Source organism: Zophobas morio, unplaced genomic scaffold (assembly GCF_036711695.1).
Source record: "Zophobas morio isolate AGI-343-1 ecotype UQ-CSIRO unplaced genomic scaffold, CSIRO_AGI_Zmor_V1 ptg000007l, whole genome shotgun sequence".
In the NCBI taxonomy this organism is placed as follows: Eukaryota; Metazoa; Arthropoda; class Insecta; order Coleoptera; family Tenebrionidae; genus Zophobas; species Zophobas morio.
In genome coordinates, this window is record NW_026972112.1 from 11,550,505 (window position 1) to 11,563,773 (window position 13,269).

Below are 13,269 nucleotides of genomic sequence, written 5' to 3' on the forward strand. Positions count from 1 at the left end.
TAATGAGCGGCAAAATAATTAACAAAAAACATTCCAGCGCCACCCTTGTTATACCAACACCATTTACGGACACTTTGTAAAACCAGTGAAAATTTTGCATTTTTTTAAAACGAAACTCAAAAATTTGAAGCGATCGTATGTTATTTAACGTAAACGAATACATTTTACGTTACTATATGATTTTTATTATACTCCACTTTCAAAACGACAGATATATATGCGCAGACGTTTACAGCAGTAAAGAGGATAATGGAGGAGCGGTTTGGAAGACAATCAATCTCAAAACCTGAATCAACAATGTATACAATGCCAAGTGCGATTGGATAATGTATGCAATAAAAGCATATGATTACATGTAAGCCCCAAACGTAGGAGCCGCCCCTCCACTTTATAAGCTCCTCCTGGATACCCAATTGGTCGGTTCGAACAATGACGGGGACAGCACGCGAAGACGCCGGTCGGAGTCTAGTGGGTTCGGAGACTCGTGCTGGCGTTTGTTGCCAGTGTTTCGTCTAAGCACACTAGATCCAATTCAAACACAGATAACTTATGACATAACCTCAAAAGCTTGGTATCTTCACCGTGTGCTCGTGTTTACGCGTTGTGCGTGGTTTCGCGGATTGTACAGTGCTTGATCGGTTTGCCGTTCGGTTTCATTTTTTAGTGTAGTGTGCAGAGTGCTCGACGCATTCTGCGACAAACAGATCATCAAAATTCGCGTCAAAAACAGAGAACCCGTTCCCGTTTACGCCATGGAAATGGATCCGCAAGAACGGGAAAGTGATATGGGCGATGACAGTCCAGTTGTGAGTAGTCGTAGTCGTGATATTAGATTTTTTATTTAGATTAGACGATTATCATGCGTGATCGCTACTTCAGGACGGTCATTATGACTACCTGTTTCCTGAAGTTTTAATTCATTAAATAAAAGAAGTTAAGGCACCTGTTTGATAACAGGTACACATTATAAGATGTTTTGATAATTGCAATAAAAATATTCGTCTAATATTTTCTGCAAGAGTAGATACATAGATTAGTTGTTTAGATGCTGTTTTTTCGTTATGCAATATTTTCAAGCTATGAAAAAACTTGATAATGCAGGTGTTTGATCTTTTATTGTACGATTTTTTACAAACTCTGCCATTGGAATATAATCATTTTACGCTTTTTGCGCTGTTTGATTATTTTTTTCTGCAGTTTAAATTTTTCTTGTGATAAACAAATAGTTATAATATCAACAAGTTTGGATTTAATGTTATTTATTAATGGCAGTATCATTAGATACCTACAAACATTCTTTTACTGACGTTTGTTTTTCGGGATAATTACTTTTATTATCGACGAAATATCAAAAAATTCCCATATAACCTAATATTTTTACCATCTAGGCTATTTATTTGTTTTGTGAACGGAAGTAGAATTAATATTAAAGCTTATGCTATAGAATTTGATCTTATTCTGAGAATTTAGCATTAACCGGCATAAGATTTACCTACCTATTATATTTATGACAAAGGTACCCATTTATAATTGAATACCCTCAACTAATTTAATCTTATCAATATCTTATTTATTGCAGAAAAAGGGCTTTATAAAGTTGCACATACTGTATTGGTAAATAGGATTTTCATTATGTACCTTATTGTTCATACCGTTTTTTATTTATAAATTTAAATGTTTTTTGCATGCAAAACTACACCACAAAATTCACGCTACAATTACCATTAGATAGATATGCGAACAAGAAAATATACGATAAAAATATGTGGAGTAGGTAATAACGGTACACTACAAATTTTAGAAGAAACATCGTAACTGTATATAGCACAAAAGGCAACTCGTGGCATTACTATACATTACATGAAGTAATAGTTTTTATTCCAAAATTCTAGTTTCAAATTACATACTATTAAGACTGACAGTTTCTTATCTGTTAAATTAATGGTCACTTTCTAGTAAAAAGGTATAGTCGGGTAAATTTAAAGTGGCAGACTTAACTTTTAAAGCCGGTATAAGATTATCATGAAAAGTATTTAGGAACAAACATCTGCACAGGAGCGAGATCATGATGAGTCAAGCCGACCGCCGTTGAAAGAAGGGTCAAGTAGGAAATACCGACGCGTTTTGACAGAAGTTAATACTTTTTTGGGAATCCCATGGCGGCTTTAAAAATTAAGTCTGCCAGTTTAAATTTACAAAACGATATACCAATCCACTGTGAAACCATTATGCGAACATTTGTTGACACATTGGAACATTAAGCAATATTAAAAATTATTGAATATTAATTCATGGTGTTTCGAAAAACGTTAAAATAGAAAGTGGAATGGATTAATGTTCTTTATAAGTCCCAAAAAGACGTAATATATATATCATAAAAAAGTAAACCTTTCCATCGGTGAAAATACAAAAATTATCAACTTATAAGTCTCTAATAAACCTTATTTTAAACATATTTTGACGTTTATTGTACCATATTCAGGTACAATATTTGGAATATTTAGTTAATTAATACGTAATCATACTGCATATCATATTTTCAACTAATGACTATACATATTATCGGAGTTATTCGTTCCTACCTGTAAGTGGCGATTATTGTCAACACATGTAAATAGGTAGGGTCACTGGATGTACATTATTTTGTAGAGTGTGGCGATATTCCCATATTCACTAATAACAGAGAGGAAACTAATAACTAAGGGACTAGGGACACTATAATGACGCCTAGAAGGTAGTCAGAAGTGCCATCATAGCGACATAAAACACTTCCAGGTACTGCCTTATCTCGTAGTACCGACAGATATATATCTTTCTATCTTCTATTCTTGTGAATAAATTGTCATAATTTTTCTCTCAAAAAGTATATGTACTTTGTGTCGCTGTTAGGGAACTTTCGGCCTATTTCGTTACGTACGAACCATTAATCCAAGAATGCAAAAGTTAGTGTTGTTGTTTGTTAATTGTGATTTTTTGAAAATTTTCATAAGAAATGTGACTTGCCCATCATCTAATTACTAATATAAAGTGACATAAGAGGGACATTTTGACCCATAGTTTAACAGGGAAATTGTTTACCTGAATCACGTCTAAACAGCTATGGGTTTCAAATCCGTATATTAAAAATATGCTACACAACTTTTAATATTAGGCACATTCGTAGAAAAACAGTGTTTGAGAGAAAACTTCTGTTTTTTGATAAGAGTCTAAAATGAATATAAAGTCGAAGCGTTTCGTATCCTACAATAAAATATTAATGGTAGATCTTTTTACAATACATGGTCTCTAGAACCTATAGAAGACAGAATCTTGTCTTCGGTTGTTGAACCATCACCGTCCGTTATCAAATTGTTAAAGACATTTTTGAGTTAGTACCTGCTACAATAAGACCGATTTTGGCAAATGACATACCCTCTAAGAAAGGAGAAGGCGAGTGGGTGACACTAGTATAGTTTTGGAAATTTCATTCTACCCTAGAAAAATTTATTGCCAATAACGAGATGGACAGTAGTACAATAGCAAGAGATATTTACAACTTAAGTTGTCGCGTGCCGGTAATCCTCAGATGTTAGAAAGCAGAATCATCCAGGTCCGGTCAGGGACCATCGATACTCACGGACGAAAATGAGTACCACCGGACAGGGAAGATCATAAAAATTATTCTAAAGTTATTTAGACAGAACTTCTCGCTCGTAAAATAAAATACAGGCGAATAAGTACAGATTCTTCGAAAAACTATGACAGTTCATTTTGTTAATTTTATTTTTTTATGATAACCCCTCTAAGTCAAAAAAGATGGGTGTGGACTGTTAAAGTACAGGAAGTATGCTATGCCTGTATTTCAAGAGAGTTTGGTGTCACAAAATTTTGTGCAAGGACATACGTGTATCAGTTTGAATAGGTGCAGTGTACTACTTCTACTACTCACACTCTACACTCAAATTATTGTGAAAATGAGGTGCGCCGTTATTCTTGATTTGATCAATAAAATAGATATTCTCAATCGTTTTTAGTCACCCTGCATAAGTAATTCTAAAAGATATTAAAGCATTGATAAACCACAAGTATAGATCGATAATATTTTGCATATTTTAAGTAGATTCGATTTGACAAAACTTTGAAATGATATCATCAATTTTTAACAGTAAAAATTTGATTGATAATTTACAATCCCGGTTTCAATTTTGCAGTTTCAAAGTTAGATTGCAAAATGTTGTCAATTTTGATTTTTTTTCTAGATGTCTAGAGTAAAAATTCAACACGCATTCATAAATCATAAGTACTGGAGAATGTATTTATCAAAGTAAATTAACATTTACTGTTGCGAATTTTGGAGATGACGTCATCCCATTGATGCTGGGAAGATCAAACAAAATTTCGTTAGTGTTTTCCCATCTACACGATATTCCAAATACATATTAAAATTTGGCAACAATCGGTCCAGTAATTTCGAAGATTATCTGCCTAATAAAAATCCGGACAGACAGCAGAAACAGGAGACTTATTTTTTCGTACTGTTGAAAAGTCGTGAAACGTCGAGAAAACACGAAAGTAGACAGTCGTCCGATGGACTCAATTACAATTACTCCCTTAGGTTACGTTCAGGCAGTAAAAATATATTAACCCACAGATAACATAGATTTACCGTTATATATCAAGCGGAAAAATCGACAAAACAAAAAAGCTCAGTTTCGTGTGCTGAATGATCAAATGGTAGTGTAATGGTGCAGTTGAGAGCTAGCGACCGATTTATACTAAACTCACTTGACATACACCTAGTAAAACTTTGACTTTGACTTAAGCAGCTTAAGCCAAACCACTCTCAAAATGGCTATTGTATAACTTAACTCAGTTGACATATACCTAGTGAAACTTTACAGCTCCTATGGCAACAATAGACAGTAATAATCCTTGCGGTTCGGGTCCATAAAGCTTACAATAGCCAGTTTGACTTATAAGGGTGCTTTGGTTTAAGCCGTTTAAGTCAAAAGTTTTACTAGGTGTATGTCAAGTGAGTTTAGTATACTTTGTATATCTGTCAGTCGTCATGAAAACCAATGGATAAAGTCTCGTATACCTTGTCCGGATAAATGTTATAATTGTTATGGCGCACCGAGTGATCAAAAAGATTCACAAAGGGGGTAAAAAGTTATAATTTATATAAAATGACAGATCTGTCATTTGAAGACGAGTATTTTTTGCGAAAAAAATATAAAAAATATTTCCCACAGGGTTTCTAATCAAGTTTCCGCTGTAAAGTTAACATTAGTAACATTAATACTAACACAGTAAGTAGGTACTAAGAAATTGCTTTAAAGTATTAGAAGTTAATAGGTATTTTTGTTAAATGTACGATTTGAGTTTAAAAACTTATATATTCAAAACTCCGGCAGACATATCTTTTAAAGCCGCCACAGAACTAACATAAAAGTATGAACTTCTGTCAAATAATGTTTATTACCCTTCTATTTATGAGTAAACAAACACCTGCACAGAAGCGGGATGAAGTTGAGTCAAGCGAGGCGGTATTGAAAATCGATTCATGTAAGGTAGAAAAGACCCAAGAATTATTTTATTAATGTTTTGTTTTTGTTTCTTATAAAAACAATTAAAAGTCGCCAATATTCATTGTTTTTTTTTACATTAGAACAAGACCAGTTATCAAAGGGAGCTCAGTTCACTAATGGTCAAGTGGCAACTGTTAACAACAAATTTGTATGCACGCAAGTATAGGTTGTTTAAAGAGTAAAGATATTCCGTTTTTCCCACCCCTAATAACCGTAATGAAAATTTCAGTGCCATCTGTATTACTCAAAATTAGTGGAAGTCAATAGAGGCAGACTCCGCACAAGAGTTCTGGTTAAACTATTATATGTATTTGGTTACCATTACGAACATCAGAACCATAAAAACGGAATACCTCTGGACAATGAATAATAATATATACAATATGATATTCCGAAAACGCGGGCTGCCACTTTTGCTTGCCAGAAGTATACCTACCAGTTTTCGATCGTACCTGGAAAAATATTAATTACAGTTTATTACTTGTAAGCATGCAAATCCCAATTTTAAACCTTGAATGGGGGTAGAAAATTTGTGCATTTTTATAGGTTAAAAAAAACTTGTGCTTAAGACTACGTTTGTTGGTACCACTTTTTTTTTCTATTATAATATTCTAATCAGTGGTCCAGCTTACACGCAGCGGAATGTACTGCGATAACAATAGTCAACAAGTACTGAGCTCTCGTTGGTTGACTTGAACTATAGTTAAAGTAGGATTCTCCATATAGTGAACATTGACTTTTTGTTTCCAAATATGTATTTATTTATTGGAAGCCCCGAACAAACTGCTCATGGTTATAATGGTCACGATTTTTTTTTTTATTCAATTATGTTTACCAAGAGGCCGAAGGCCCAATTACAGGGAAACAGCACATACACAACACCTATAGGCAGGGTGGGAATCGAACCCACGAGCCAAGGTGTAACGAGCAAGCACAAAGCTAACTAACTCACCCGGGTTCCCTAACACTTGCCAGCTTTTGGGTTGCTTACAGGTAGGTATCAAAAGTTTTGCGAATCGGACGTCGGTGTCGTTGACCCAGCTTAATATCCATAGAATCTTTGTTCCTTTCACCATTCGAAGAGGAGCTCAGGGTTGTAAATTATGATTATCGAGTAATTACCATAATTCTGAGCAGTTTATTGGTGGCTTTCAATAAATAGAAAATTAATGTTTACTTTTTGGTGGGCTCTACTTCACTGTTCTTTAAGGAGGGGAGAGGGTTTATGCCTAGCTTTATTTATTGTAAATTCATACGTGTAATTTATACTGGTGTGCTTATAACAAGATTATTGACCGCCGTATCACAGTAAAAAGAAATATAATAATGTTTTCTAATGAAAATTAATATTCAATTTTAGAACAGAGATATAAGAAGTAAATTTTTTATCCTGCATTCGTATAATATTACTGAGATATGTATTTTTAAGTTGAGTGGTAAAATCCTAAAATACGAACCCATGTCGTGTTGTATATTACAGTGCCAATGGTACGGTAGTCACTCAGTACTTACCCTGAAAATTTGATTAAATTTCATAAAATTTTCAATTTTGATTTTTAAAAGAAAATGTTGCTAGATTTACATAAATAAGGTATAAGTAGGTATACAAGCAATTTATGACCATCACACTGTTTATATTGTTTACAGAGTAGGTCTTTTCAGATATACAAATTAAATGTCATTTAAAGCGAATGACAGCCTTGCACGTCGTCGGTGGTCTTTTGGTGATTTGAGCGAAAAATATAAGTGCATCATTGTTGTATTTCCAGACGAATTTTTGAAACAGCTGTGGTGTGCTGTGTAATTAAGTAAATTTTTGTTAGTGCTTAATTTTTTTTTTTAATTAATTGTAAAAATTCATTATTATTTTTATGTCCGAATATCTTTTTTTTTTTCGCTAGTGCTACAGAAGTAGATAATGTGACTGTTATTCCAGAAATAAAATGATTATTAAATTACAGAGTGGATCATGTTAGTGAGTATGAATCAAACTGAAAATCGTATACTTACAAAACGCAGTTTTCCAATATTTAAATAACTTCTTTAATAAGTAGCCTTTGTATTTTCTACGGTAAGCGCAAAGTGCACAAACCTGGTGATGATTGTTTGGCCGGTTATTACCAAGGTAATTGTGGGCAGGCGCGTTCAAAGCTTGTCAGAGCACGCGGTCCCTATGGATATGCGCTTTGATATCACATTATTACGATCGCGGTGTGCCTCGGACGAGATTCCCGCCCTACCATTGGGAGAGAACATCATCAAGCCACGCCTTTCACATCTCCATTGGACTACCTAAGGCTGCGATCAATTTTATTCACCCTTGAGGTCGTTATCGTTAAATAAGAGGGCGATGACCATAAAAATTACTCACTTACAAGAAAGGCATTTTTTTAATTTGATCGTATGTAACCTCTTTGAACACCTAAATTTTAGAAAGACAGACAAATGTATATGCTCGAATTAACTCGAACTGTGTATTAGGTTTTTCATTACTGTCGAATGTTTTCAACATGTGTAAGCATTTAACATGTCGCAAATATAAATACGCAGTCATGATGGTTAATAGATTCGTTGTAAAATCGTCTTTAATCTTCTTCTGATAGATTTACAACCCATCGTCTGCAATTTCTATAGAAAACATCAATTTTAAAAATAAAACAGCATTAAGTTTGACAAGGGATACATAAATTGTCATTGCAGCAGACGGAACTTGTGTCTACAGCGGGCGGTACGGTCGCCAAGGCGGATTACTTCCATGAATAAGGACAAAGATAGGGGCTGTACAGTTAACGGTATTTAAAGGATGATGAAGAAAATCGGTGTCCTTGAAGGACAATGGGATCTGTCTAGCGGACAGATCAATACATTTAAAGTTTCTTAACAGAAATTTTCTTCCAAGAAAAAATGTTTTGTTTGATTCATGAAAGCTTCATGATGGTAAACAATCGCTTTTTGAGTAGAAATAATAATAATAATAGCAATAAAAATCAGTAGTGTTCTAATAAGAATCAAGCACACTAATGGAAGGAATCACGTCATGTATTAAACGCAATAACTGCCATTGCTTAGTGATTGGTATTTATGTATATAGATACATCTAAGGTACACAAAGTAAAAATGTATAATTAAATGTCACTATGTGCATTACATTTCTAGTAAAGGTTACAAATGACATCTCTGTTATTAGTTGCAATAACAATATAGAATATACTTAAGTACGGTGATAAAATGGTTTTAACTGAAAGCCTAATACGGTTTCAAAACTTATTTTCATAATTCATATTTCTGAAGCATGTGTTTTGTTAAAAGTCAAACACATTTTTTCAGCAGAGTTAATGACTTACCTATCATTATTTATGTTCTTATTTAGATGCACATAATCTTTCTTATTTTAGTAGTAGTGTTTCACCCGATATCTCTATAGCTTACGTATCATCAACATATCACTCTAGTGGGACTATAGGAACACAGTTTCTTGAATATGAAATAGAAAGATAGAATTTAATTCGTAAAATTATGTTTATACACAAAAACAAGCTCCCCTGATCTTTGACCTGTATGTTAATAAGACAAATTCAAATAAATTCCCATCAGAACCCTATATTTTTAACGGAAATTGTTTTAGTTTACAAACAACGTGTATAAGCGTCGTTAACCAAAGTTGATTATACCGTATGTTCTGTGTAAGTGATAGTTTACTGTATATTTAAAACTATAAGTAGATATATGTTTACGTTCAGTGTGCGGTCATGGAGCGCATACAGATGAAGTTGGCTAGTCTCTGACAAATATAACATTCACATGTTGACAAACGATGTAAACTTGCAAGCTAACTTCCGAGAAGAGTTGAAAAATCAGTTTTGTAATTTAAGAATGTTAAAAACAATTAGCTTATATCTTCCTTCATTAAGTAGAACCTAAATATGAAAAAATTAGGTGTAGATACACCGCGTACAGAATAACATATAAAAACATGTGGTCATTTGCAAACGTCAAATTTTCTAAAATATCTTTCCTTATTTGGACATCAAAATTGCAGATATTTCTAAACGAAAAAAATATCCGAGGATTCTATATTACAAGGGCTTTTGAAAAGAGAAAACGATTTTCAAAATACTATTAAAGTCAGTTGATTAAAGGATTCTGAAAGAGATTAATAAATCTATTAATACATTTTCCACAATTTAAAGAAAAAGAAAAAGTATGTTCAATTTAATATGTCTAAGAATATTTATGTCTTCAAATAAGATACAGTGAATATTGTTACTAGAGTCACTAAAAACAAATAAACATTAGTCCCACCTGAAAACGTTATCAAATTTATCATTTTAAAATAGCAACATTATCTTTTTCTGATTAGGTAATCACTAGAGTTTGGCAAAAATAAGTCATAACTTAAATAATCCCCATTACACCTACGCACCGCACATCATATATGGGCGTTTGAGATAGAGCATATCAACCAGTTAAAACCCACTGATGTTTATCCATTTCCAGCCAAGACAATTGCATTATTTGCAAACAGAATTACTAAGTGCTTTACATTTTCATGGACCAGACGAGTAGGTATGTTTTAATGTAAATAATTTTTTGAATAGTGAGAATGATCATTCAACATGGACAATACTAACAAGTTGATGATTTATATTGTTTTCTATATTATTATGGATCGTTACCGTCGAAATCTGTCGAAATCAATATATTGTAATATATGAAGATCCGGATTTTGACTGAAAATAGTTTGTATTTTTGCTTTGGACACCAAATTCTTCTGATAGATGATTAATAGTGGTATCTATATAGGGTAAATGTGTACAAGAGTACGCACTTAGTGTAAAACTGTCAATAACTTTTTAATTTTTTTGGATAGACAGATTTTATGATATGGGTTCGTTATATACATGTTTAGAGATCAGATATATTTAATTGTAAGTCTCAAGACCACTATATTTTAAGAGTAATTTCAATTTTTGTCAAGATGTGTAAATGCGCACACTTAGACAGTTCATTGCACAAGAGTGCGCATTTGAATGCTTATGAGTGCGCATTACATTTTATAAAAAAATATTTGTTTCTAAGGTGAAAATAAATGGGAATAAGTGACTACAGACTACACATAAAACGGGAGACCTATTTCTTCGTACTCTAGGGGTCTTGAAAAGTCGAGAAAACGTAAAAATAGAGAGTCGGTCGACGGACTCGATTACAACACGCTCAGGAAGTGAAAATTAAAAAAAAATCACCATAACCACCACCACACAACTTGAGAAGCAGTACAAAGTAGTATAGTTAAATAATTCATTATCGTATGATATGTATCTCCAAGACTATTAGACTACGTATTGCAAGCAATGCGCACTCTTATACAATACCTCGCTGCGCACTCTTGTACATTTGTACATAACCTAATTTTTTCAAAGTTAAAAGCTTTTGATGGATAGAAAGTATAAAAGTGTTAGTGTATAACGAGACCTTAAAAGTTACAACTAATGAAAATTATTACTGTAAAATAAAAGAACTGGTACGTACCTTACAAAAAACTAAAACTATGAGCGGTAAAAATTACATCCACACAACGTGTGAACATAAAATCGTCAGTACGACCAAACTATAAACTATATTCAGGTCACTTTTGCACCTTTATCTCAGGTTTAGCATTAAATTCTGATTGGTATAAATTCATCTTACCCAGATGGCACTAATAAGCAGAAATCATGAGTGCGTACTCTTATACATATTCGCACTCTTATACACATTTACCCTACTTCGCGTTTGCATGTGCCGCATCTCTGTGAGGGCTAGTGCTGGGAGTCAGTAACTTATTTTCGCCTAACTCTAGTAACCACCTATTAAATTCACTCCAACTATATGTGCCATATGTCCATTTTTAATGACACAAAATATAATTCAGTTACACAAACCTAAAAAGTCAAAGACCAAAGTTTTAGGTACATATATGGTTCTTTGAGGCATAAGATACAATTTATTTTTTATTAAACAGAATACCCTAATTATTATTTTTACATAGGGTAAATGTGTACAAGAGTGCGCATATGTATAAGAGTACGCACTGATGATTTCTGCTTATTAGTGCCATCTGGGTAAGATGAAGTTATACCATTCAGAATTTAATGTTAAACCTGAGATAAATGTGCAAAAGTGACCTGAATATAGTTTATAGTTTGGTCGTACTGACGATTTTATGTTCACACGTTGTGTGGATGTAATTTTTACCGCTCATAGTTTTAGTTTTTTGTAAGGTACGTACCAGTTCTTTTATTTTACAGTAATAATTTTCATTAGTTGTAACTTTTAAGGTGTCGTTATACACTAACAGTTTTACACTTTCTGTCCATCAAAAGCTTTTAACTTTGAAAACATTAGGTTATGTACAAATGTACAAGAGTGCGCAGCGAGGTATTGTATAAGCGTGCGCATTGCTTGCAATATGTAGTCTAATAGTCTTGGAGATACATATCATACGGTAATGAATTATTTAACTCTACTACTTTGTACTGCTTCTCAAGTTGTGGGGTGGTGGTTATGGTGATTTTTTTTTTATTTTTACTTCCTGAGCGTGTTGTAATCGAGTCCGTCGACCGACTCTCTATTTTTACGTTTTCTCGTCTTTTCAAGACCCCTAGAGTACGAAGAAATAGGTCTCCCGTTTTATGTGTAGTCTGTAGTCACTTATTCCCATTTATTTTCACCTTAGAAACAAATATTTTTTCATAAAATGTAATGCGTACTCATAAGCGTTCAAATGCGCACTCTTGTGCAATGAACTGTCTAACAGTGCGCATTTACACATCTTGACAAAAATTGAAATTACTCTTAAAATATAGTGGTGTTGGGGCGTACAATTAAATATATCTGATCTCTAAACATGTATATAACGAACCCATATCATAAAATTTGTCTATCCAAAAAAATTAAAAAGTTGTTGACAGTTTTACACTAAGTGCGTACTCTTGTACACATTTACCCTATTAGATTGGTCCCTCCGTAAGCTTTATAGTCATAGTTTATTTTTGAAATTCTGATGCGATGCTGCCATGTTATTCTGGTTTTCTAGAATTTCTTTAGTAATGTAAGAGTTCAGAAAAAACGTCGCAATTATTTTTGAGATCTAGCTTATGTAACAATATCTTCGCCCTTTATGTATAATTATAGGTTATGACGTCATTTCAAATTTTTGCTAAGTAATTCTCCCTTGAAATTTATGTTGTAACATATTTCGTTATGGGACTTATCTTGTATCGATGTTTACTTTTTCGAATATAACTTGTTACCATTTTATAATGAAAAGTGGATAGGTACGTGTGGATAATGTTATAAGGTTAAAATAGTTTGGTAAAGCTTGAATAGTATTTGATGAGACCTCATCTCGCCAAACATTGTGATGTAAGCAAAATCTACCTGACATACCCAGATTATTCAATTACGTTGTGAAAAATAAAGTACAAGAACGAAAATAGCAACGTTATACATCCCCCTTGAATCAAAAATCGACCAGTTCGACCATTTTTCACATAATCAAATACAGCGCCTACGGTTTCGCTTTATTTAGACCACCCGATGTATACTTCTCTTGGCTGCACTCTTCAAAGTCGTACAACTTTTGTACGTTCTGAACTATCCTGAGCGTGTTGAGATCATCCTCACAGATAGTATTGTTAGTACTTCGAAGTTAACGTGCGAT

General features: G+C 33.3%; 1 protein-coding gene across 4 annotated transcripts in view; it reads left to right on the forward strand.

Annotated features, from left to right (window-relative positions):
• The first annotated feature begins 445 nt into the window (after window positions 1-445).
• The window catches only part of LOC135124613 (protein dead ringer-like), a 104,600-nt gene continuing 91,776 nt past the window's right edge, over window positions 446-13,269 (forward strand). For all 4 annotated transcript variants that reach the window (XM_064049806.1, XM_064049808.1, XM_064049807.1 and 1 more), the window contains exon 1: window positions 446-806. In XM_064049806.1, coding sequence (XP_063905876.1) covers window positions 753-806 — 54 coding nt within the window. In that variant the 5' untranslated portion in view covers window positions 446-752. The remainder of the gene's footprint in view (window positions 807-13,269) is intronic.